The 26,331-nt window shown below is 36.0% G+C and overlaps 1 protein-coding gene across 7 annotated transcripts in view; it reads left to right on the top strand.

Annotated features, from left to right (window-relative positions):
- Positions 1-308: 308 nt before the first annotated feature.
- GKAP1 (G kinase anchoring protein 1) overlaps positions 309-26,331 on the top strand; it is a 59,986-nt gene continuing 33,963 nt past the window's right edge. For 4 of the 7 annotated variants that reach the window (XM_054582980.1, XM_054582983.1, XM_054582976.1 and 1 more), the window contains exons 1-5: positions 309-570; positions 995-1,128; positions 9,200-9,452; positions 12,421-12,564; positions 24,168-24,245. In XM_054582980.1, coding sequence (XP_054438955.1) covers positions 9,243-9,452; positions 12,421-12,564; positions 24,168-24,245 — 432 coding nt within the window. In that variant the 5' untranslated portion in view covers positions 309-570; positions 995-1,128; positions 9,200-9,242. Of the gene's footprint in view, positions 571-994; positions 1,129-1,372; positions 1,408-8,105; positions 8,141-9,199; positions 9,453-12,420; positions 12,565-24,167; positions 24,246-26,331 lie in introns of those variants that run through there. The other 3 variants (XM_054582977.1, XM_054582979.1, XM_054582978.1) reach the window with 3 other exon arrangements.

Consider the following 26,331-nt stretch of genomic DNA (forward strand, 5'->3'; position numbering starts at 1 on the left):
AAGCCCTTCTCTTCCCGGTCACCCCGAGGACCAAGGCGCCACCGCCTACGTGAGACATTTGGACCCTGCCCGGCCCCCGTAGCTCCCCTTCTCCAGCAGGTGGTTCTGGTCCTCTCCCCCGACTCGGGGCGCTAGCGTCACGGGCGAACCTCTACCCACGCGCCAGCGCCGCAACCAACCCAGAAAATAAACAAACCCCCGCGCGCAGCGGCCAGCGCGCCAAGCTCCGCCCCCCGTCACGCCCCGCGGCTCTCACACCGCCCCCGCCGTTGGGACTTCCCTCCTGCTCTCGGCTGCCAGCCGCGCTCTCCCCGCCCATCACCGCTGCCTGTAGCCGCGCTCCCTGCCACGGACCGCGCAGCTCTGCCGCCCAGCCCGCCGCCCCAGGGCCCGTTAGTACCCGGAGCCCGCTCGTGGGGGCCGCTGCGCAAGCCCGCCCCACGAGAGCCTGCCCCCGCCCCTTGACCCAACCCAGTCCCAACGCCTAGGGCGGCTGCCCAGAGAGCCGCGGGAGTCGCAGAGGAGAGGGTGGAGGTAGAGGAGGGCCGAGCCTGCAACCAGGGAGGCCCGGTGAGTACGCTGAGGGCTGGCCCCGCTCACCGGGTCCCCTCCAGCGTCCCTGAAGTGGTGCTGGTGGCTCGGCAGTGCAGCTCTGTGTGCCGCGGGCTCCGCGCTTGGGGATTCGGCCTGAGGTATTGGGCTCCGCTGGCCGGAGCCGTAGGGCAGAGGGCGCGGGAGGGCCGCTCCTGAGGAAGGGCCGCGGCCCCAAAGCCTGGCTCTGGTTTTAGGGGCAGCGGAGAGAGACCCATGCCGACCCCAGGCCGCGGTCCCGGGCAGTGTCTGTGTCTCCGGAGATCCTGCCGGGGAAGGGGTCTGAATGACAGGTGCCGCCACCGCTTCCCTGTCGCGGGCATCGCGCTCCCTCCCAGGGACCTGGGTGGGCGCTCGGAAATTTCTGGAGCGAGGGCTTAACTCACTATTTTCTCCTTTTCAGGTTTTGAAGCCTCATCTTTGCTCGAGTTAGGTCTCGCCCAGCCGTATTTCTTTCTCAACGTACTTTGTGCGAATAAGTTTTGGAGCATCGATTAACAGCCTGTGGGTGAAATTTGGCTTTCATTCATGAGTGAGGTATATAGTGAACTACTTTTTGAGGAAGGTGCTCCTCCTTTTCGCTAGCTATTGAAAAGTAAAGGAGAAGGCTGTTTAATTTTTAATTTTTTTGCTGCTGTTGTTTGGAGGAAGCGGTCTATTAGAATTTTGTGAGGTCTCTAGAATTTAGGGTACTTAGTAGATATTAAACAGTAGTGACAAAATCGTCCTATTAAATTGTCTTTCGATTTTTTTATTCTTCCATTGGAAGAACTAATGAAAATTTTTCTCCACCATTCATCATTATCTATTTATGTGGTAAATATGCTTGTAATTATAACCTGAATCATCAGCTTAATAAATCTGACTTTCAAATCTAAGAATATTAGAGAAACTTTATGGCAAATTAAATATTAAAAAATCTTCAATCTGTGGAAATACAGGGTCTTTTTCCTCAACAGGTTTATAACATGTAGTTGACATGAGTCAAATCCTAATCGATGGAAGATATGTTTAATTGTCATAAAGGGTTACCACAGGCTTATCTGTAAGGTACCAAATAATGTCTCACTCTATGGATGAAAAGCAAAAATGTACAGGTTGACCAAGAGAACATTGGGGAAATGAAAATACATGTCCTTAATTGATGGGAGAATCCCTTAGACCCTTACAATACCTGTTTGTGCTTTTTGCTTAGATTTCTCAGCCTGCAGAAAATGGGCACTGCAGGTTGAAAAGGGGAGGCAGTGTTTATGAAGAAAAAATGGAATTTAAGGCAAACCCATGAAGTTTGTGTGGTTTGTTTGCAATAATTGTGTTGGGAGCAAAGTCTTGGTATACATTAGGCATTTGTTGGTTGTGAACCTTAATTTGTAAGAAGCTAAAGTGAAAGATACTGTTTGGTTGTGGTATTTGAGAAACAGAACATGAAATAGTCCAGTTTTTTTAACTTCACCAGGTAGTAAATCACTGATGTTTGATGCTTGATTTTATGCTTTTCTTAAAAAATGTAAATTACATTTCAGTGAGGCCACACTAATCGGACTAACTGGTTGATAGTGTTAATGGAAGATGGCTGTGATTTATTTTATAAAACGAAATAAATATGGTTATTCTTGATTGAGGGTTTTAGATATATTGTCAGTTTTGAAGTGCCCTAATTGTGGTTCCCAGGACTGAAGTATGACCACAGCTATTGTCTGTCTTGTCCCTAGAGAGGTCATAGTCTAGAGGGATGAGGTCATAGTGCCAGTGGTCCTCAGAACCTTGGAAGAGACCAATATTACCAGCCCTTTTGAAATCCTGCTGCCTGTAGTTTAGGCTATTCATTTTTAGAAATAGTTTATTTTAAGCACCTGATAGACTCTAATTCTTTTTAATCAACACTTTAAAACCAAATATGTTTTCCTAAATGAGTATGTTTTCTAAACAAAATTAGTTGTGATGATCAGTTGGTAGAATGGCACTTACAATGAAACAACTTTGAAACGCTAATCATCTTGAATTCACATTTGTATTATGGAAATTGGAGATTATCTGTAGAGCACTTTGCATTTTCTTTTGCTGTCCATTTTACTTTAGAACACATCTTTCAATGCATGTATAGCTTTGTACTTGGGAAATGTCAGTATTAAAAAAATCCAAATTTAATAAATTTATTTTTGTATGCCAAGTCCTGTGGTATTTGTTAGGGGTAAAAAGAAAAGGTCCTTTCCTTTCAGGATGTTGAAATCAGGGTTTTAGGGGGCCAGGCACAACAGTAAACATAATTTTAAATGAATTAATTCAATAATACAAGTAAACAAAGTACAGAAATATTACGGAGGACAGGATAATTAATTTGAGGGGCAGGTCAGAGAGAGCTTCACAGAGATGATAGCACCTCAGCAGATTTCAACGAATATTTTTTAAAAAAGATTTTATTTATTTTTAGGCAGAGGGGAAAGGAGGGAGAAAGAGAGAGAGAGAGATCAATGTGTGGTTGCTTCTCGCATGCCCCCTACTGGGAACCAGGCCTGCAACCCAGGCCTGTGGCCTGACTGGGAATGGAACTAGCCATTCTTTGGTGTGCAGACGGGCACTCAATCCACTGAGCCCCACCAGGCAGGGCTGAATATAAGTTTTTAAAAAATTTTTTATTGCACAAATAATATGATTTCACTCATATGTGGAATCTAATGAACAAACTGACCTAACAAGCAAAATAGAGACAGACTCAGAGCAGGATGAGGGCTAAGTGGGAGGTGGAGCATTTAGTGGGTGGAGGGATAGAGCAAAAAAGAAAAAAGACTCATGGACATGGACAGCAGTGTGGTGATTGCAGGTGGTGGCGGTATAAGGAGACTAAATGGTAAAACGTAAGTTTTAAGTGGAAGAGATAGAGGTCATTTTAAGAGAAGGGAATAGCATAAGGATAGGAACAAACAAAATTAAATGAATGTTCAGGAAATTGGAGATAGTTTTGCTGGAGCAAAATCTGAGGAAGGATAGTTGTTATAAAAAGCCCAAACATACACTGTAATTAACAAGTCAAATAATCGGTGTATTGAGTATATATAAAATGGAGACTTCCCTACAATTCGACATTGCTGCAAAGTCAAGCATAGAGGAATTAATAGTTTTTACTAATGGTAGTATTAATAATTAAGAAATTATTAAATATCACACAAATGTGATGAGCTACCTTCATATTTTTATTTGTGAACTTGTTTCTGTGCATTTTTTTGACCTGAATCATTTATTTTTTTACTTATTTTGTGAATTTTGTCTTCTGTCTACTACTTAAGTTAGCCTTTAAATTATTTTGTAAAAGGAGGCTCAGAGGGAAGAGGGGAAACAAGAAATAATCATCAGCTTTCTGGACTAAAAACCTAATTTGTGTAATTTTTAGTATTATGTAAATATCTGTTTAATATATAGCACTAGTCACCGCATTTAGAGATTGAACAATGTAGGTAGTTTAGAGGATGTCCACCGTGTTTAATTCTTTTTGCATTGTATACCGTAAGTCCACATCATTTAAATGTATATAAATGTTGGAAATATAAAGACATTTATATTTCTTTATAAAGTAATTTCTTGTGTGAGAGAGAAGGGGAATATAGTAGTGAGAGGGAGAAGAGCTCTATTTGAATCTACTTATCTTAATGTCTCTTAAATATGACTGTAGATGGAGGTGCAAGAGTTTTAGGACAAGATTAAAGAAATGTTAACCATAGTCATGCTCTGAAGTATCTTTAAAAAGCCTGATGTTGTCATAGTCTGCCTGTTTATTTCTTTTTCTCTTCAGGGTTAAAAAAAAAGAAAATTCCTCAATTGTATAACAGGAGTATTTTTTTTGCAAACTCTGAAAAATTTGTTAATAAAGTTAATGGTCTTGTAAAAACATGCAACATAACCAGTCTTTGACAGTTGCTGTCTATCATTTGTCTTCTACATCACTAACATAAAGGACCAAAGGCACCTCATTGTCAATTCTGACTTGTAGTTGCCCTTGCTAAGTTTGACACAGGGCAGAAATATCTATAATATAGCATTGATTACATCATGTTTCCCTTTTTGAATTTGGGTATGGATGACCATTTTCCTTTTTCAAGATAAGATATTTTTCTTAAAGAAAAAATACGGTCATTATAGAATATTTAGGGAAATAATGAAAACTATAGAAAGGAAAATAAGCATAATGAGTAGTCCTGTGCATTTTCTTCTTTTTGGTATGTATATAAATAAGACACATTTACTGATTGAGGGCTATTTTTATATTTTTATTCCCTTTTAATTTAAAATTTTCATTTCTCCCCCTTTCACTTCTGAAATAATGGTTAGTGTGCATGGTATGCAGATTTCTCTCATAGCTATTGAGGTAGATAATGTGTTGGCTATTTGTCATGTGCGGCACATAGCGCAGATGATTGAGCCCATCCAGTTGTCCCATCTCCTACTCCCTCAGCCACCAAGTAGATCTGTTCTCTAATATTTACTATTATGTAAAGGATAGTGCAAGTGGTTGCCACTACCCTATTCTCCTTTTTTGCACCCCTACTGCTGACCAAACAAGGAATCATTATAGGTGAGCATTTCCCCTTTTTCACTCTACCTTTTCCTAAGTTAAAAGAGTATATTTTAATACATGGGTTGCTGAGGTATAGTATAGGTAGCTGCTTCCTCAGAACAACTATTTTGTCTTGTTTTTGGGGTGTTTATCATTCTTTTCTTAAGTTAACAGTGTTCTAATTTTTTTTTTACTTTGTCTTTCTGTGTTTTATTATTTTTTTATTTATTCTGAAACATTTATTGTTTGTCCACTGTATGCCCACTGTTTAAGACATAGTCCCTACCTTGATTTTTGGGTTTCAGGTAGATTGGTGTTTTCCTTCAGCAGTGTGTTAGGAGTAATCTTTAGGTCTTTGACTCTTTTCAGTGGTTCACTGCTCCACATTTACTTCTCAGTGCCAAACAGCTTTTTCCTTTCATGTCAAAGATTAAAGCCTTAGCTTTTGGAATGGCCAGATGTTGATTTAAGTCTCAAAACATTTTTGCAGTGGAGTCATACATGCTTAGCCACATTTTTAAATTGTTTGTGCCAGTTCTATGCCTCATAGGACGTCAAGACACATTTCAGGTAATAATTATAGTAAAAATATAAGTGAATGTTTATATTTGAGTGCTTCTGCTGTACTGGCTCCTGTTCTACTAATGTATCTAAAGTACATTAACTTATTTAACCTTAACACCTCAGTGAGCTGGGCACTCTTGTCCCAGTTTCACGGATGAGGAAGCACAGATCAAGTAGGTTGTTCAGGGGCTCGTAGTAAGCAGCAAGTTGGGTTTGCCCAGGCATTCTTGCTCTAGGTCAGCATTCTTGTCTAGTGCTTTTCTTCTGTTTGACTTAAGCATTTCTAAAATAAAGGACCACAGGTAACCCGTTGTCCCCAAACTAGGGGGAGTATCTATATAGAACTGGGTGGGGAAAAAATCTGTTACATTCTCTTTATTGTATATGATTAAGATAGGTAAAACAAAATATAATAGAAAAATACTAAATGTTGACTTTATGAAGAACTTCAGAATCTTTTCAGGGATTTCAGTGAGAAAATTGTGCTTGCTTCCATGAACATAAATTTTTAGGTCAAATTTAACTGTGAAATAAGAATATACAATTTCTGATCCAGGTTTTTAAGTATTGCTTTCTTCAAATTGAGTTTCCATGAAATGTTTGGATGAGTAGGTAATAAAAACAAAACCATTTTTGTTATATAACCATTTGATAGTTTATGACAATTGAAATTATTTTTAAAGAACCTAAAATCTTTTCTCATCAAAATTTAATAATATAAAATTTCTTGTGATAAAATGAAAGAAGTTCAAATGCAATTGAACTTTCCAACTTCTAGTGTTTAAAATAATGACGAAGCTCTAATTTGCAGAATGCATATGCATTGTTTGAGCAGGCACCTTGCAGCTAGATCTTATGCCATTAAAAAGGTGTGTAGCCCTGGCTGGGTGGCTCGGTTAGTTGGAGTGGTCCTCCTGTACAACAAAATGTTGTGGGTTCAGTCCCCTGTCAGGGTACATACATAGGTTGTGGGTTCAATTCCTGGTGGGGGTGCATAAAGGAGGCAACCTGTGGATGTTTTTCTCCCTCCTCTCTCTCTCCTTCCCTTCCTCTCTCTCTCTCCCTCCCCGCTACCCCCCAACCAATAAACATACCCTTGGGTGAGGATTACAAAAATAAAGGCTTGTGAGAAAAAAAGACATGTCACTGGCAGATGAAGGGGGGAATGTCTGCTATTTGTGAGTGTAGAGATCTCAGGCCACTGCTTGGAACCTTGCTCACTTAGAGATTTTGTGCATCCTCACTCCTGACAGCAGTTGCTGCTCCCTATACTGCATACCTTGTGTTTTGGGCACCTAGAATACAGACTCTTCCAAGAGTTCAATAACCTATCTGCCATGATCCCCAGCAATGCATTCTGCAGCTGTCTGTAGATTTCCTGGGGCTTGAGCTCTTCCCTAGTCACAGTTGACAAATAACTACAGAGCAGCACACGCACAGAGTTGTCCCCTGGGGAGCATCAGATAAGGCTGCTTGCATCTGGTGGTGACTGGCCCAGAGATCGCATTCTCCAGGGCTTACTTGGCTGCCCCCAGGACAAAGGGAAGCTGTCTGACGATATACTAGTAAGGTAGCTCTGCCTTTTGCCACAGAAAGAAAATTTCTATGAGCTTTGGAGAGATGTTTTAGAACAGACATCTGTGAACATTTAACTCATGCAGAACAAGCCAAATATGAAATTCACCATTTTGATATGTCTTGGAAAAGAAATTTATTTATGTAAGATATCAATCACAGTAAGGCTTGGTTATACTGCAGTAACAACCTGAAAATCTCAATTGCTTAAAGAAGTAAAGTTGCCTTCTTGATCAAGCTACATATAGGGTAGGGCAAAAGTAGGTTTACAGTTGTGTATATGGAAAATAATTCGATGATTAATAAATAATAATACAAGAGTAAACTCTGTTTCTTATACTCAAAATTCTCATGCTTGCAAGGAAGATTTAAGCCTAAAAATATGTCATAATTTATCAGTGTGATATGATCTCTGTATGTTGTGGTATTTTATCTTGATTTGCATAATTTCTGAGCACAGGAGGAATAGGTCTTAAGATGGTATTATAATAAAAATACTTTGATTTAATAACTACTAGATGACATCTTCAAATATCAACTCTTGATTTTCTTCATTGTTTAACAAAAAAAAATGATTTTAAAATGATTTTTTGGATTCTTAGGTCAAGATGGAAGATTGGACACATGCTTCTCATTTTTGTACCCTCCTGAAAACATAAAAACTATAATGTGCTTTTAGCTTTCAGAATAGACATTAATTATTCCCACCTCTTAGTATTCACAATTTTGCATAGTTTACTCCCACACTGAATAGGGTGGACCCATGTAAACAATAGGATATTGTGGAAATGATAGTAGCTTGTTCAGATATGAGCACTGTGACTTGAGACAGACATGGTAAAACTGAAGAAAAACAAAGTAGTAAGTAATAAAAAAAATCAGGATTATAGTTATCTCTGGATGAGAGATTGGGTTCTGTTGGGGAGAGGCACAGGATGCATTAAAGTTCTGTTAATCTTAGAGTTGGGTACTTGGAGTGTTTAGTTATTGTTTTTAAAAAACTTAAATATTTTATTCAGTTGTGTACCTGATGCATTTCAAAGTAAAACGAATAAATGTCTGAATTTCACAGTTTCTTTAAAAAATATTTCCTTTTGAATTGAAAGAGTACTTAGTCCTCTTTCTAAGTAGTTACAAAGGTTCTTTCTTTGAATTTGCAGAGTCAGGTTCAGCATGTCTAGGTTCAGGTCTTGACTTTCCCAGCAAGTCACTTAACCAGTCTAAGGATGAGGGACCTCTATCTCTAAAGGTAAAGAATTTGGGTTAGAAATTACTAGAGGACTTTTGATATCCTAAGTCTAAAAGGTTCTTGTAAAAGCTGAAAAAACATTAAATGAAACCACTCCCACCTTCTTATGCTGGTAATGGTAGGATGCACTGAGACTAGTGAACTAACAGATAGTGTGGAAGGTGATTTTGAAAACTTTTCTTTGGTTGAGGGCATTTAAGTTCTCTATTTTACTCTCAGTTCTATGACTTAGGTTTGATCCTAGAGATTGCTACTAAGGCAGCATTTTGTATATGAGACTGTTCTTTCTTCTGTGCTTTTTTTCCTGTTTTGGAAGTTGGGGACAAACATATACTTCTCTATTTTAAACCATATTGATTTAGGGGAGAGAAAGAGAGAGAAGGAGAGAGGGTAACAGCAGTGCATAAAAGAGATAAAAACCATGACTTTTTGAAAACTATAAATGGAAGAATGATTACATTGTACTGGTGGTAGTCTTGCCTTCGTCTGTGAAATTTCAACTTATCATTTTTTATATTCTGTTGCATTATTTTATGTTGTTTTAAGTTAAAAAGTATGTTATTGTCCATAGGACTATGGGTATGAATTGAAATATTACTAAATCCTATGTCTGGAGAAATATGTATATAATGATTATGTTTACTTACCTGCCTCCTCTTCTCCCTTCACAGGAATTATTCTTGACAGAAGTATTTTAAAAGAAAAAGATTTACAATGGCCTCAGCAGTTCTTAGTTCTGTTCCCACTACTGCTTCTCGTTTTGCCCTGTTGCAAGTGGATAGCGGCAGTGGCTCTGATTCTGAGCCTGGAAAAGGCAAGGGTCGGAATACTGGAAAGTCTCAAACAAGCAAATCAACTACAAATGAGAAAAAGAGAGAGAAAAGAAGAAAAAAGAAGGAACAGCAACAGAGTGAAGCAAATGAGGTAACAGTGATAATTATTTGTGTCTGCTTTCCGAATGGACTAAGCATCATGAGGACAGGTACTATCTTATTCACCCATGTATCCATGCTACTTGGTCCATAGGTACTTGGTAAATATGACTTGAATGAATGGATGTAAATTTGTGTGTATTTAATTTTTTTAAAAGATTTTATTTATTTTTAGATAGGGTAAGGGAGAGAGAAACAGAGGGAAGGAAACACTAATGTGTGGTTGCCTCTTGTGCGCTCCCACTGGGGACCTGGCCTGCAACCCAGGCATGTGCTTTAGACTGGGGTTCAAACTGGTGACTGATTTGCAAGCTGGCAATCAGTCCACCAAGCCACACCAGCCAGGGCAATTTGTGTGTGTTTAAATTAAATGTAATGAAAATTTTTAAAATGCCTCTATTTTTTATTTTTTCTGACTGTGGAAACTTATGTGCACTTTCCAAAAGCTAAGGAACTCTTAAAAGGAAACAAAGGCCATTTGTAAATATAACTAGAGATATAACCAATTAATATTTTGGTATGTCTTTCATATATGTATAAATTTGTATGAATATATAGATATATAAATGCACATATATCTATATTCATATTTTACCTGAACAAAAATGGAATTATGTAGTAGACTTTTATACTGGATTTTTTTCCTAATTAACCATGAGCAATTTTCTATATTAGTAAATAAAGATCTACTTAGATGACTCCACATTAATTATATGGCTATATCATATTTTAATTGAATCCTTATGATAAACATTTAGGTTGTTTCCCTTTTTTTAACTATTATAGACAGTAGTCCTATGACTAGCCTGAATATATATTTTTATGCATTTGATGGTATTTTATTTTATATTGTATTTTTTCTATTACCATTTACCCCCCTTATACTCCCCTCCCCCTCTCAATCTCCACACTGTTGTCCAGGTCCATGAGTATTTTTTCCTTTTTGCTCTATCCCCCGACCCCTTAACTGCCCCCCAGATCTATTAGCCTGCTCTCTGTCTGTGAGTCTGTCTCTATTTTGCTGTTAGTTCAGTTTGTTCTTTAGATTCCACATATGAGTGAAATCATATGGTATTTGTCTTTGACTGGCTTATTTCACTTAGCATAATGTTTTTCAGGTCCATCCATGCTGTTGCAAAGGATAACATTTTCTTTTTCAGTCCATTGGATGTATATACCATAGTTGTTTTATCCACTCATCTGTTGATGGACACTTGGGCTGCTTCCAGATTGTCATCTCTTTCTTTAGGGTAGTAAGTTTATGGCAGGCTCCTCCCCGCTAGGCATTCTTAGCCTGAGATATATAGCCAGCACTTAATGTGCCCATTTTTTTAAAAGAAATGCTGAAAAACAGCTCTATGTTTGTCTTTTAATAGAAGGAACAGTCAGGTATATAAGGACCTTTCTCAATATCATTTGATGAGACAAGTAGTAAAAGTGGTTTTTTTCCCCCTATATTCATTTTATAATGGCCTAAGACTTAGGAAAAAAGCCTTTTCGTTTCTATTACATTTTCATCACCATTGCTTTCTAAATATCTTTTTAAAATGTTGCCACATGGAGAACAACTTTAAAAGACATTTTTCCCACCATACACTCATTGAAAAGTCCAGTCTTTCAGAACTTTTGATTGCCTATCACTTTCATTTTGGAATTAATGATGATGTGGAGGATCAGAAAATAAGGTAATAATGGAATTTACATTAGAGAATAAGAAATCATGTAACTGAGAAGGAGGCTGATGATCCTTCTTTTCAACTTTGATGGCTCTAGTTCTATCAGTCTTTACTTTCAGTAAACAACAGTCTACTTGCTAGTGCTTCATCTCCAGTAGCATCTCCTCTTGCTATGTCCTTGGTTTGCAGGTCAGCACTCAATCCACTGAGCCACACCAGCCAGGGTTCCTCTTGTTATGTGCTTTCCACAGCAGAAACCAGCTACTTAGGTGTTTTTATCTCATTCCTGCCTTTTGCAGAACCATATATTGATTATTAGTTAAAATTGCTGATCCTTGATTTAAAGCCTCTTTATTAGTTTCCTAAGGCTGTCATAACAAAGTACCACAAACTAGGTGCCTTAAAACAATAGAAATTTATTCCCTAATAGTTCTAGAGGCTGGAAGTCCGAATCAAGGTGTCAACAAGAGCAATGTTCTCTCTAAGAATCAAAGTAGAATCCTTTCTTGCCTCTTCCTAGCTTCTTATGGTAGCCATCAATCCTTGACTTAGAGCTACATCACTCCTCTGTTATTACCTGCTTGGCATTCTCTTTGTGTATCTTTCTCTTCACCTCTTCTTATAAGGATACTAGTCATATTGGACTAGGGCCTACCCTAATTCATTATCACCTCATCTTGATTACATCTCCGAAGACCCTATTTCCAAATTAGGTCACGTTCACAGGCACTGAGAGTTAAGATTACAACATATCTTTTGGGGAAATATGAGTCAATCCATAACAGCCTCTCAATATTTTTGTTTCAATTTCTGGGTCTCAGATTAGTCTTATTCTTGGGAAGTAGGTTGGCCAGTACAGTTTTAGTCATTATGTTACTTTGAAGACTATAGCCTCTGTATTTTTTAGAGCTAGCAAAGCAGTTGTTAGAATTGCATAAGATATCTTTTCTTACTATTTAAACTTTTAAATTTGTAAGCTATTAAACTTTAATCTTTTTGAATCCTATAATTTTGCATTTTAAAAGCACACATCCAAAAGCACACAATACTATAAACTTATTCCCCTCAGTAAAACAGAATCACTAAAATGATGGTATAATAGGGTACAATCCATTTTCATTTACTAATCATTTCATCTAGAAATCGAACATCATTTAAAATGCTGGCAAAATTAATATTCTACAAAGATACGAAAAACACAAACGATGTTTGGACTAGTACATAAAATCATTAGTACTCAGGACTGGTAAACTGAATTTAATGTATTCTTTGTTTGTTTTGTAGCTCAGGAATCTTGCTTTTAAGAAAATCCCCCAGAAATCCTCCCATGTCACTTGTAATGTTCAGCATGAGCTTTCTTTACCAAACCCAGGACAGAAGGATTCACGAGAAGAAAATTGGCAAGAGTGGAGACAAAGAGATGAGCAGGTACAGCAAAGTAAATCAGATTATTTTGCTTTGATTTTTCAATGAATATTTGCATTGTAAAGTTGGCATTGCATCTGAGTCTGTGACACCACTGTTCTTAGGATCTTTTTGTATTGGATTAATTCATATGTGTTTGCTGCTTTTAATAAGAGGTTCTGTTTTTTGTGTACTAGGGAAACAGATTAATACATTTATTTTTGTTAGTTGTGATAATTCAGGACAGTTATTTTGAGAGTTTTTAATGCATTTGCTTTTTTACAAATGGAGAGATAGGAAGGTAGAACAACAGGATTAAATTGAAATAATTTAATTTCAATAAATTTAAATAATTTCAAATAAAACAATTATGTTTGTAGGGCCTGAGGTGTCTTGTATAAATTCTGAGCAACAGTTTTGCCTTTTTTAAAAAAGGAAGACTTTGAGGGGAAACTTTTCCTTTTCAACCTTGATGTAAAGTGGTTTATGTAGCATTCATTTGTTTCTTTAACCTATTTAAATGATATTTTGTTCTTCTGTGCCTCTATTAAAAATCATTAATAACCAAATCAAATAATTTATTTAAGACCAATGTCTTTTTTTTTGTTCGGTGTCCAAGAAGGTAACATACTGGGCTTGAAATGTACTGTAGGAGCTGTTGTATGTGTGGGATATGAACAGTTATTTATCCGTTAAACTGTCATTTCATCTATGGAAATAGGTATTGTTCTAGCAGATGTTTGGCTTAATAGAGTGACTGGCTGTACCTCTTATACTTGGCTATGAGTTTTAAAGAATCAGGCTCTTCAGTACTCTTACCATAACCATGTTAATTATAACATTTTCTGTAGGATTTTATAGTGCTGCTTCAGGCTCATCATTATGAGAGTCAGTTATTATACTACAACTAACAAAAATGCTGTTCAAAAGATATTCCTAGGCACTGGTGTACTGGATAAATCATCTTGCATTATTCTAGGGGTTTTATTTGATTCTGTTTTTTTTCTTTCCACAGCATTCTTCTAGTTTATACATATAAATTTAATAATCTTTTATTAAATATAAATAATAATAAAGCAGTAATAGAATTTACCAGAGTCTTCACCAGACAGAATTTCTTCCAGTGGCGCAAAGGCACTGGAAAATTAATGAAGGAAAACTATCCAAATTTGCACCAAAATAAACTCTGTGTAATATGGGTACTTGAGCACAGATATTAGATTGCCTTTCTTCCTACCCCACTGATTGCTGCCAAAATGACATGGTAATTACACAAAAGAAATAGTTGACTTAGCCCTCACCCCATATAAAGACTGATGGACAGTATATCACCTGGAATCTATTTTACTCCCTGGACTAATAGATTTTAAAATTAGGGACCGGGCAATGACTGTACTAGGCAGAAAGCATACAGTTATGGTTGGTGTTCTTTCTGACACAGCAGGGAAACATCATTTGTGAGAAATTCTAGATATTGAGAGCTGAGTCAGATAAAAAGCTGGATATAGATATTTTGCCTGTTACATGGCTGCTTAATTCAAACGCAAAAGAGAAAGTTCCCTACTCCTAAATCACCAAAGCAATAATGTAAATTTGTATCAGCTAAACCTCAGCATAAAATCTGAGAACTGTCATTGAACAGCAACCAGAGAGACAGTAAAGAATCATCTTAGTTGATCTCAAGTCAACTGAAGAAAAGTTTCTGCCACATAAAAGGAAAAGAACATTGTACTTAGTGGCCAAAGTGAAAGCACACTTTGAAAAAGATACGCTACAGCAAACAGAAGTTGATTTTAGACATCCCCTATTTTTTGCTTTCATAAAAACCAAGGGTCTAGAAAATCTTGTAAAACTCAGGGGAGATAGTAATGTTCTATAACAAGGTAAAATAATAGACTGAGATGAAAAAGCAACTAAGAAATTGAAAGGGAGATGGGTAAAATAAAGAAATCTGGGAAGTAAAATCATAACAGAATTAAAAACTTCAGTAGAAGGACTAAAAAACAGAGTGTACACTGAAGACAATTGAGTCAGTTGTGTGAAGGGAAATTTGAGATAAATTTTGCCAATAAAATTGACATGATAGATTGGAACACAGAACTGAAATCCAACAGAGGCATAATTAGTATTCCTGAAACAAGCAGAACAGAGGGAGTAATTAAAGATAATGGTTGTAAAAATTTTTCCTAAGCTTGAAGACTTAAATCTGAGCTTGAAAGAAGAGCTGAAACCTTTAAAAAACAAACAAAAAAACAAAACAAAAAACCCTGAAGTCTCTTTAAAAGTTTTTAATTTTAAGAATGGGAAAACAAGGAAATAATACTATAAACATATGCATGAGAGAAAACACATTGCCTACTAAGGATGAAAATTCATGCTGTCTACTTTAAATGCCAGAATTGAAATGATAGGACCAAAAATTCAGTATCTCGCCAACATGACATTTTTTTGACTGCTAAAGAAATACATCTTCAGACATGCAAGGAATGAGAAAGCATCCCACCTCTATCCTTTGTGCAAATTTTTATGAGATGTACTCCTGCCAATTAAAAGGCAAGTTTAAATAGCACAGTAATTGGAAAGCACCAGTGATGAATATTGCAAATAGTGACTGTAAATGTGGTTATTAAAGAGAACAAACCTGTCCACCTGAAACTAATATAACTAATATAATATTGTATACTAACCATACTTAAATTTAAAAAATTTAAAAAATGAAACAGGATTTCATGAAAGAAATGTTTTTCTCATAGAATTGCTTTAAATCTTTAAATACCTTTGTTGAGGAAAAATGGAAGTCTCTTGGAAATTTTAGAGGATGCCTTAGTTTCAGTAATCAGGAAATAATAAAAAAAATGAGAGAACACTACAGATTTATCTTTAGTCCTGAGTTTACTCAAAGGGGCTATTACAGTCATAAAAAATGGATCACTGAGATTGGGAGACTTGAGTGTTTTTATATGCAGGCTGTGGCAAAAAAAAGTAGGGTTACAGTTTGGAGTACATGAAACAGTTTATTCTTATATTACTTATTATTGTATTATTTTTCATATTAACAACTTTAAACCTACTTTTGCCACACCCTGTTTATGGGCAGAACCTGTCATAGGATGAAGTCACTTCAGAGATGGGAGCAGTTAAATTCTTGGTTTACACCAATGAATGAATGAATGAATGAATGAATGAACATAGCTCACTCAAAAAATTTGCTTAAAATGAAATACCTATTTATGAATACAAAAATTAGGAAGGAATAGGGCAGAGAAGGCAATATGTATTTTTAAATTTTCATATTGGTAACAAAATATGGTTATGGTTAGTTCCAAGTGTGTTTTTTAAATTTACGGAAAACTACTTGCATATAAAACGTCTCAATCTCTGAGTTTTAAATCACTTAAAGAAAAAATAAAAATAAAAACATGGCCCATATAGCAAAATGAATAAAGCAAAGAAAATTGCAAGAAAGCCTTTGAAATAAGGCTAAAAAAGGATAATAGACACTTTGTTTATAAATAAATACAAATAAATGTAATTACTCATTAAAAGATGAAGACCAAACTGTCTGAACCACATTTTGATCTTAATTCTAATATTTTCCTTAACTTTAAAAATTATGATATATTTCCCCTAAAAGGATAGGTTCAGGCTATTTTTGAGTATATATTTTGCTGAGTTAGGCTACTAAAGCTGCTGGAAATTGTAGAGATGAACTATATTCTATTATTTGTGCTATAAAGAAAGGTTTTTTTAAATCTAATTTTTCCATTCATAAACTTACATCTATTTCAGAATACTTCAGTGTGGAAAGATAGTTTTATGTTCCCTATTTTGTATATGCAGAGACGTATACATCAAAAGGAAGTATATGTTTCACACTTGAAATAAGTGAATTTATGTGACAGATATATAAAATATGTAACCTATATCTCAGGAAAACTTAGTGTTTAAAAAAAAGATGAATAGGCCATGGCTTTGATTTGATTGTATTCATAATTTTACTGTTTCTTTTAATATTGAATCAAGGTCAAGATATATATTGTTCACTAACACCTGTTCCCTAGAAATAAATCTCTGTAAAGATATTGTTCAGGCATAACCTCTTTTATTCATGACACATTGATATTAATGATTCCAGTGTTCTTTTTTTAAGTCTATCAGGGGTGTCTAGCCTGTGACATGTAGGCTGCATGCGGCTCAGGTTGGTTATGGATGCGGCCCAACACAAAATCGTGAATTTACTTTAAACATGAGATATTTTTGTGATCACGTGTTGCAGTGTATTTAATGTGTGGCCCAAGACAACTCTTTTTGTTCCAGCATGGCCCAGAAATATGAAAAGGTTGGACACCCGTGGTACATCATGGCTCACAAATAATTACAGTATTTTGCTATGCATAATGTGCACCCACGTTTTGGGCCCAAAATTTAAGGGGGAAAAAAATCTTCCGTTTCATTTTTTTAATTCAATTATTTATATTCACAAACAAAACTGATTATTGTATTCCAGGGTATTATTTTGCCTACAGATATCATTATTGCTTTCTAGAGGTACACTTTTAATGGATAAATGATCATAAATAAAAAAACTAAAAACATTTACATAGATACAGAATTAGTACCACCCATGTAAAATATTCATCCTTATTTTTCCCTCAAAAATTTGGGCAAAACAGTGTGCATTATACATGGCAAAATACGGCAACTTAATAGAAAAACCTCTTCTCTTGGGTTTTCAGTGATGGATCAAATTTTATTGTATACTTCTTCCTTTTATTGTATTGGTTCAAACTTGACATGGCTTTGTCCAGCTGTATAGTATCTGCTAGCATGTGCACGATAGTAATTGTTCTTTCATATTGTTTTCCAGTCCATGTGATAAAGGTATTTTGCCAATAGCTTGTTCTGTTTTATGCTTGTGAGCATGATATTTATTATTAATATTAAGTCCCTTGGTATAATGAATCCCTTGGCAATAGTTTGACATGCACTTGGTTTCACTCTAAGGAGTGCAAGTTCAGATAAATCCTGTGTGCTTTTTTGTTTTTTCTTTAGCAACAGTATTCATCATTTTTATTCTGGAAAGCTATTACTTGGTATTTGTTCTTGGAAAGACTCATGGAGGTCATTGTGCTTTCAAAGTGAAACAAAAACTGTCTTCTGGCCATGGTTTTGCCCATGTTTCATAGCTAGGAACAAATAGATTGATAACTCAGTAAATCAAAATTCCAGATATTCACTATCTTAATTTTCTATTTATAATTTTTCTTTCAGCTGCTTATATCATTCTTAGACAAACACAGGTTTACATTCTATATTCACTGTCTTAGTCCTGTTTATTTTGAAATTATGTTGTTTTTATAAGTTGCATTATTTACAGTTTTGTTTTTATTACTATGTTTAGTTCTTCAGTGAATCATTGAACCATGTTTATTACTTGGAGATATAATAAGGCATACAACAATGCACACTTAATAAATAGAAACAGCATTCAAACACATGGAGATTCATTAGCTGAGATGAACTAAACTTAATAATTAATGTGAACACATAGATACAGTTTTCATAGATCATTGACAACCTTTTAAATCATAATGTTTGACTAGACTATGAAAAGATTTCAGGGAAATAATTCTGCTTTCCGAATTAGTGAAAGACATGTAGTTTAAACTTTGAAAATGACTGAGAATTACAAGGCTCTACAGCTGTTGTGGCAAAACACTTGGCTGTAAATGTTAAATGCGTTCAGAATGATATTTTGTGTTGGTTTACAATAACCCTGTTTCCATGATGCCTATTAAAAATGAAAATGAACTCTTTATTTGGAAATTGTTTTGTTTGAATTTAAAATGGGTAGGATTGTTATATTACTTAGGCTTATAGATTAATGTTTTAAAATTTAGTTCCCAAATATTTTTTGTCCTTCCTATGTTTCATAGGTCCTTTGTACTCTCACTGATTATAAACCCTTTAGCTACAGATTTGTTTCGATACAAAAATGTGGTTTACTGCAAGATGGGGAGTAGGAGACATTGAAGGAAGCCAAGAGGAAGGGGATGTGAAGTACGCCATCTTGGGCACATATATCTTCTTCAATCCTGTAGGCATTTGGGTGCCTACTCTTTCCTCTTTTTATTCCTTTCCTCTTCCTTTTATAAGTGCAAACAAAATGAGTAGGAATTGTGTTGCAAACTTAAATATGACACTTGAAAAAAGTCATGGTTTTAATTGCATTTTATTGCCTGGTGTTTCTCAGTCTGATTAATTAGATTGGCACCTAAATTTACAACATTCTTATGATAATTCTCTAATTAAGATATGTTTAGAGAATTTGGAATCTTTTTTTTTTTTTTTTTTCTCTTTCCTAATGATTTAGTCTTGTGCTGTCATTCCTGCTGTTAACTAGGGTCAGAAATCTTATCTTTGATTTATTCTTCTTTCATGCTTCATACTCACTTTTAAAACTTAGTCATCCTTTTCTAAAATACAGCCTTCATTATTTTCTGCACTGTTATGTTCTGGTCCATGTCCCCGTCTGCTAAGATTAATGATGGTTTAGCTAGGCACATTGATTCTAAATTCTCATTCTTCTAATATTCAGCTTATTTCTTTAAAATTACTTCTGTCAGCATTCCTCTTTTATCTGTCTCAAATCCCTAATTTTTAGGGAGGGCCTGGAACCTAATTATCTGTCTCAAATCCCTAATTTTTAGGGAGGGCCTGGAACCCTGGAGGGCCTGCTATACCTAAGCAATATTATTTTCTACTCTTCTTCAACATAGAGGAGAGGAATTCTAATCTACTGTGGGTAGCTCTTGTGCCATGCAGGCACTGTGGTAGATACTGTACATATACTACAGCTATAAATCTTTAAAATTACCTTGAAAGGTCAATATCTCTATTTTTTTTTTTAATATATGAAGAAACTGAGATTCACAAGTTACACAACTTGACAGAGGTAATATGGGTGGAATGGGAATTTAAATTATCCACTTCCGTGACCTCCTGAAGGCTGTTTTTTCCCCCATATTTCTTGTATTGTATAGAATTCACCTTTTATCAGGTATCTCTTTCCTTGGTATCCCATAGTACAGGGCAGGGCAAAAGTAGGTTTATAGATGTGAGTATGCAAAGCAGAGTTCATTATCATTTTATTATTTATTAATTATTTATTTTCCATACTAACAACTGTAAACCTACTTTTGCCTTACTCTATATCTATTCTTAATATCATACCTTTGTTCACATGGCTCTTTCTTCCTAAAACTCTTCTATTCCTTTTTCTGCCTATTCAAATTACGTATATTCTTTAAGGACTGACTTAAATTAGTTTCGTTTCCATATGCTTCTCTGAATTCTGCTTGTTTTTTGTATTTATTCCCTTGACTCTTATAGCAATTTAATATTGTAGTCTGTTTTCTGTACTTCCTCTGTGTTAGTCTTCTGTCCCCAAATGGAGTAGAAAAATTCTTTGAAGACAAAGCCAAGTTTATGCTGCTTCTTTAAAGCCCTACAGGCAAAGCATATGGAAGGTCCTCTACAAGCCTTTATTGGTTAATTGAGCATACATTGACATTTTTGGAAGATTTGTTCAAGTATTCGAAGATTTAAATTGAATTTTAAATCATTTTTGTCTACTTTATTTCCTTGTCAACTTTTCCTACATTGGGATGACCACTGTGTTTTAATTACAGTGAGATACTTTTTTGCTCATTTTGCTTTCAGTTTAGGTGGAGTAATTGATACCAACTCTTATTACGTGTAACATTAACATGAATCTAATTTTTTTGCTGTATAATCATACTGTTTTTGTATAGCCATTTATATAATTATTTAAAAGATGAATTTGTTATTTTCTCATGATTATTACTAATTTGGATTAAATGAATTATTTGCTTTTTTTTACATTTTTATTTTAATTTTATTTTTTTAATTTATAAATTATGTTTTTTCTATTACGGTTGTCTCAATTTTTCCCTCTTTATTCCTGTCCACCCATCCCACCCCCAGCCTCCGCTCCCACAGTCAATTCCCACTCTGTTGTCCATGTCCATGGGCCATTCATACATGTTCTTTGTCTAGTCCCTTCTCCTTCTTTCTACTGTTGTCCTCTTTCCCCATCTCCTCTGGTCACTTTCAGCCTGCTCCATGTTTCCATACCTGTGGTTTATTTTGTTCGTTAGTTTATTTTGTTGAACAGAGTCCACTTATAGGTGAGATCACATGGTATTAGTCTTTCATCAACTGGCGTATTTCACTAGCTTAATATTCTCCAGTTCCATCCATGTTGTTGCAAAAGGCAGGTGTTCCCTCCTTCTCTCTCTTTGTCTCTCTCTCTATCTCTCTCTTTCTTTCTTAAATGCAGATTGATATTTATTTTTTAAATGTCAAAGTTAATTATAAAATATTAAAAAATTTAAAACCATTATAAAGTCTCAAGAATTAAACCAACATGACATCAGCACAGAAATAATCAAGTAGATCAGTGAAATATAATGAACATTCTAGAGACAAACGTATATATCTAACAATATAATATATGATTAAGTTGATATTTCAAATGTAAAATAAGGCTTATTCAACAAATAAGGTGCATGGACCACTATTACTTGAAATAAAACAAATATAGAGCCCTATTTCACACATTATACAAGACATATTCGGGTGAGTTAAAAATCAATATGTAGAATCTAAGGAGCTTTAGAAGAAAATAGACTAATATTTTTCATGACTCAAAGTAAAATATTCAAACCAGGAAGCTATAAAGTAAATATTGACAATATGACTATATTAAACATTTAAGACAATATAGTAATATACATATAAAAAAAGTTAAAGGACAAGGAATAGAATAGGAAAGTATTTGCAACACATCTAAAACACAGTAATAGGGGTTTTTTTAAATTTGTTAGGGAAAAATTTCTACAAACCTTTAATCAATAAATGGATAAAAAATACCAAAAAGTCATTTAAAGCTTTTTAAAAATAATAGAAATAGTCAAGAAATATACAAGAACAGGTTTAGTTTCAACAAATAGTAAAGGAACAATTAAAATAACACATCACTGTCACAATCAGATTAATGAGTATTAAAAATATTTGTAATATCAAGTCTTGGCAACTCTGAAAGGAACTGGGTATTCATAGAAACTTTTTCTTCATCTTAAAGCAGTCCCTTTAGCATATTTTGCAGTGCTGGTTTGGTGGAGGCATATTGTTTTAGCCTTCTTTTGTCCGAGAAACTCCTTATTTTGCCTTCCATTTTAATTGAGAGCCTTGCTGGGTAGAGCAGTCTTGGTTGCAGGCCTTTGCTTTTCATGACTTGGAATATTTCTTGTCATTCCCTTCTGGCTTGCAGTGTTTCTGTTGAGAAGTCAGCTGCTAGCCGTATTGGGGCTCCCTTATATGTTACTACCTATTTCTCCATTGCTTTCTTTAGGATTCTCTGTTTGTCTCTGATATTTGCCATTTTATTTATGATGTGTCTTGGAGTGGGCCTCATTGGATTCTTCTTGAATGGGACCCTCTGTACTTCCTGGACTTGTGTGACTTTTTCTGTCCTCAAATTGGGGAAGTTTTCCATCATTACTTTTCAAACAGGTTCTCTATCCCTTCCTCGTCCTCTTTGCCTTCAGGTATCCCTGTTATACGAATGTTAATACTTTTCAGGTTGTCCTGCATTCCCCTCAATGCCTCTTCATTCTTTTTTCATTTTCTTGCTCTTTCTGGGAGCTTTTTTCTACCTTGTCCACCAGCTTGCTTTTTTGGTCCTTAGCTTCATCAAGCCTGCTTTTGATTCCTTCTACTGTGTTCTTCAATTCAGAAATTGTATCCTTCATTTCCTCTTGCTGATAGTTTCTATGTCCTTTTTCATGCTGATATAGTTTGCAGTAAGTTCCTCATAGTTTCCCTGTAGTTTTTTATAATTCTCTCTGAGCTCACTGAGCTCATTGAGCTTCCTTAGAACCGTTGTTTGGAACTCAGTATCTGATAGTTTACTTGCCTCGATTTCATTTAGTTCTCTTTGTGGGGATTCCTCCTTTCCCTTCGAGTAGGGGGTGTTTCTTTGCCTTCCCACTATTTGTGAGACTCTTCTTTTTTGCTTCTGCTTCTTAAATTTATCTGTTTTGATTTTCTGACTTTGTGGTGTGAACTTCTATGGTAGGAGACTGCTGGTTTTTTTTTTTTGCACCTGCCTCTGATTGTGTCAGCTGTTGACCCTGTCTGATCTTAGACAGTCTGTTTGAGATTTCCAGGAATCTACTGTCTGTGGCTGTCTCTTTTAGTTGTTAATCTAATCACTCTGTACTCAGCAGTCAGGCTTAGGCAGCACAGGGCGGGGTGGAGACCCTCCTGAGGGAGGGGTTATTGGGTCCTCTCATGCTGCTGCTCCTTAGGGGCGTGGTCTGCCTGAGCCAGATGGCTGCTGCTGTATGGGGGAGCAGTCAGCACCAGGATCACACCGGCTACTCTCTGTTTTCTCCCTAAAGCCCCCATCTCCAGTCTCTTCTTAAGTGTCTCTAGACCACTCTGTGCCCCCGTTAGCCAGGGTTCTACTATCTGTGGCTGCCACTTGGTACTCAGCAGTCAGGCTTTCGTACCACTGGGCCAGGGCAGAGTCCCTCCTGGGGGCAGAGCTATTGTGTCCTCTCATGCTGCTGCTACTCAGGGAAATGGTCTGCTGCATGGGGGATGAGTCAGCACTGGAATCCTGCTGGCTACTCTCTCCATCCTCTCCCCAAAGCCTCCTTCTACAGTCTCTCCTCAGGTACCTCTAGCCCACTCTGCCTCCACCTTTGCCAGAGACAGTGGCTGCAAATAAAAATTTATGCATTGGCCTTTTCAAAGGCTCTTTGTGTCTCCAGCTGCCTGTCTCTGGCAGAGAGCAACCCTGCCACTTTTTGCAGCTGGTTGTTATCTGTGTACTTTTTGGGCTCTGGTGCTGTAGTCTGGAGACCCTGCTTATGGTTTAGACCCCACTCTTTTCAGGGAGATCCAACTGGCTTTTTCAATATCCCTCTGGCGCTGCCACCCGTGGGTGCCCAGCCCACCTTCTCGAGGCTCTACCGCACTTCTTAACGGTTAGGTTGTGCTATAGCTGATTCTTCTGTCTGTCCAATGTTGTAAGTCTCCCCTCTCACTATTATTCAGCTGTTTGTTCCACGTGATTTCTTCACAATTTAGTTGTAATTCCAGATTGGTCCTGGGAGGAGGTCAGTGTGACTTCCATTCACTCCCTGCCATCTTGATTTCTCCCTAATGCTTATTATATTTTAGTATTCCTATAATTTTAAATAATAATTACTATTATATTTTCAGTGCCCTAAACTACATGGTGCCTTTGACATCCATTACAGTGTCTCATTCTTCATTAGATTTTTTTTTATTAAAGTGAAAGGATTATGTGATAATACAAAAAATTATTGACAGTGAAAGAGGAAATTGTTCTCAGAATTGGTAGTTTTTGCTTTGGTATGGTGTATAAAATACAGTGTTCCTTACTTTGGCATAGATAGAACCAAACTGTTTTTTAATGTATTTGTTTTCTTTTCCTGTATATATTGTCATGGTTATTTTGTTAATGTGGTATAACCTATCGTCTGTTCATTTTGAAACTTTCTTTTTTTAAGCTGACATCTGAAATGTTTGAAGCAGATCTTGAGAAGGCCTTGTTGCTAAGTAAATTAGAATATGAAGAACACAAAAAGGTATTTATACACATTCATTTTGCTATATTAGGTTTAAGTGGTCAAAAGTTAGGACCAGCCTTCCTGAATTTTATATTGACGTTCTCTTTAAAGTTTGTCCTAAAAATTTTTTATTTAGCAAAATAATATTACTGTGAAGTTTTTATAATAAGATTCCTCCTCAGGTTTTGAGAGACAACAGAAACATGTGGGCTCAGCTTTGTGTGATGATTTGGAATGTTTAGTTACAAAAGTTCCTACACCTAACGTGAAGGAAAGAGTAAATTAAATTAATAACAGATGATTTATTTTAACTTATTTTAAATGAACATAGAAAATAAGTAAATTAAAAAATGTAAGGTAAGTATGAGTACAGGGGCATCCATTAAGAGACCCTTTGCCAGAGATAGCAATACAATCAACTAAAGTAAATGGGAGGATATTTCTGATAATTTGCTCTTTTGAACTCAGTATTTGTCACTAAGCTGTGATATTGGCCTGTGTGCTGATGCATTCTACGTCTTGTTAACTACATAAACATTGAAGTGAAAAGGTGTGTTGGTTTCGAGTTAATATATTTAAATTGAACATTTATATTATTTTCATATGTTTAACTTTAGCCCTTTACATGTATTGGGGTTGTTTTGATCCATAAATTTTATTCAACTTGTGATTACTCAGTAGTTGATTATAAATGGACTCTGGTCATGCCTAAGGGCCATTAGATTATGTCATTTTGTACCATCTTCTTCTTTCAAGTTGAAGGGAAGAAGGTAGTTAAAATTTACAGTGGATGATTTTGCTATTTATTCATAGCTCAAGGGAAGAGGAAGAAAGCCAGCAAAGTGACCTTTTGTACACTGTATTTGTTATATTTTCAATGTCTCTGCTTCTGTTATTCTGAAAAATCAAGAATAACTGAAATCTTCTTGTTACTTGTCTATTTAGACAGAAAGATGGCAATTACAAAAATTGATACAGCTAGCTTTATCATGACTTAAATCATTTAATAGACTTTAATGTAACACTGGAAAAGTTCTCCTGCCTTGCACGATTTGAAGATAAAATTTATCAAATTGAAATTATTATACAGTAATGATTTCTTACTGTTTTTAGATATATGTCGAGATTCTAAAGCTGAAGTGATTAGTTGTATCTTTAGAGGAGTAGTAGAGTAGATAGTGTTGATAAAATACCATGCTTCCAGCCAGTTTTCTTGGCATAGTCATAGGTATAGTACCCCAAAGCATTTGTTTTATTAAACAACAGTGACTCTCAAAGAATGGAGGAACTCCTTTTGTATGTGATGGCTAGTTCGATATGATTACATTGATGTTGTCACTGAGTTTTAAGTCAGTCAATTCAATTTAAAAATTATACTTCAGCTTCAGGATTTTTATAATAACTAAAGGTTGGGATGGCATTTTCTATTTTCTCCTGTCACTTAACAGAATTTTTTTTGAATAGCCAAAATGTGGTAGACACAGAATATAAAGATTAAGATATGGTCCCAGCCCTTGAGGTAAGTGGAGGGAGGCACGTATTATATTTATGGTGAATAGTATTGAGAGATGTATGTTCTCAGTGCAGTAGAAATTCAGAGAGCTAGAATTGCCTGTGCCTTTGTTGGGGAAGAATTTTAGGAAAGGGTTCTTCAAAGAGGGTCATACTATGTATTGGAAGTTCACAGGGTAGTCCTGGCAGGTGTGGCTCAGTTGGCTGAAGCATCATCACATAACCAAAAGGTTGTGGTTTTGATTCCTGATTGGGGCACATGCCTAGGTTGCAGATTTCAACTTTATCAGGTGTGTATGGGAGGCAGCTGATCTATGCTTCTCTTTGATGTTGATGTTTCTTTCTCTCCCTCCCTCTCTCTCTGAATGCAATGGAAAAATGTCCTTGGGTGAGGATTTAAAAAATAAAAAAAAGAAGTTCACAGTGTAGGTAAGAGGAAAGTCAGCATTCCCAGGGAAGAAGTGGCAAGTATACAAGATATATACATATGAAGGAGTATAGCATATTGAAAAACTGTAATTTAGGGACCTAGAGTTGCTAGAATAAGGTAAAAAGAACCTGTGTACCAGGCCAAGGAGATTAGGTTTTATAC

The sequence above is a fragment of the Pteronotus mesoamericanus genome, unplaced genomic scaffold, assembly GCF_021234165.1.
Source record: "Pteronotus mesoamericanus isolate MK-2021 breed Mesoamerican mustached bat unplaced genomic scaffold, CSHL_Meso_final contig_73, whole genome shotgun sequence".
Lineage (NCBI taxonomy): Eukaryota > Metazoa > Chordata > Mammalia > Chiroptera > Mormoopidae > Pteronotus > Pteronotus mesoamericanus.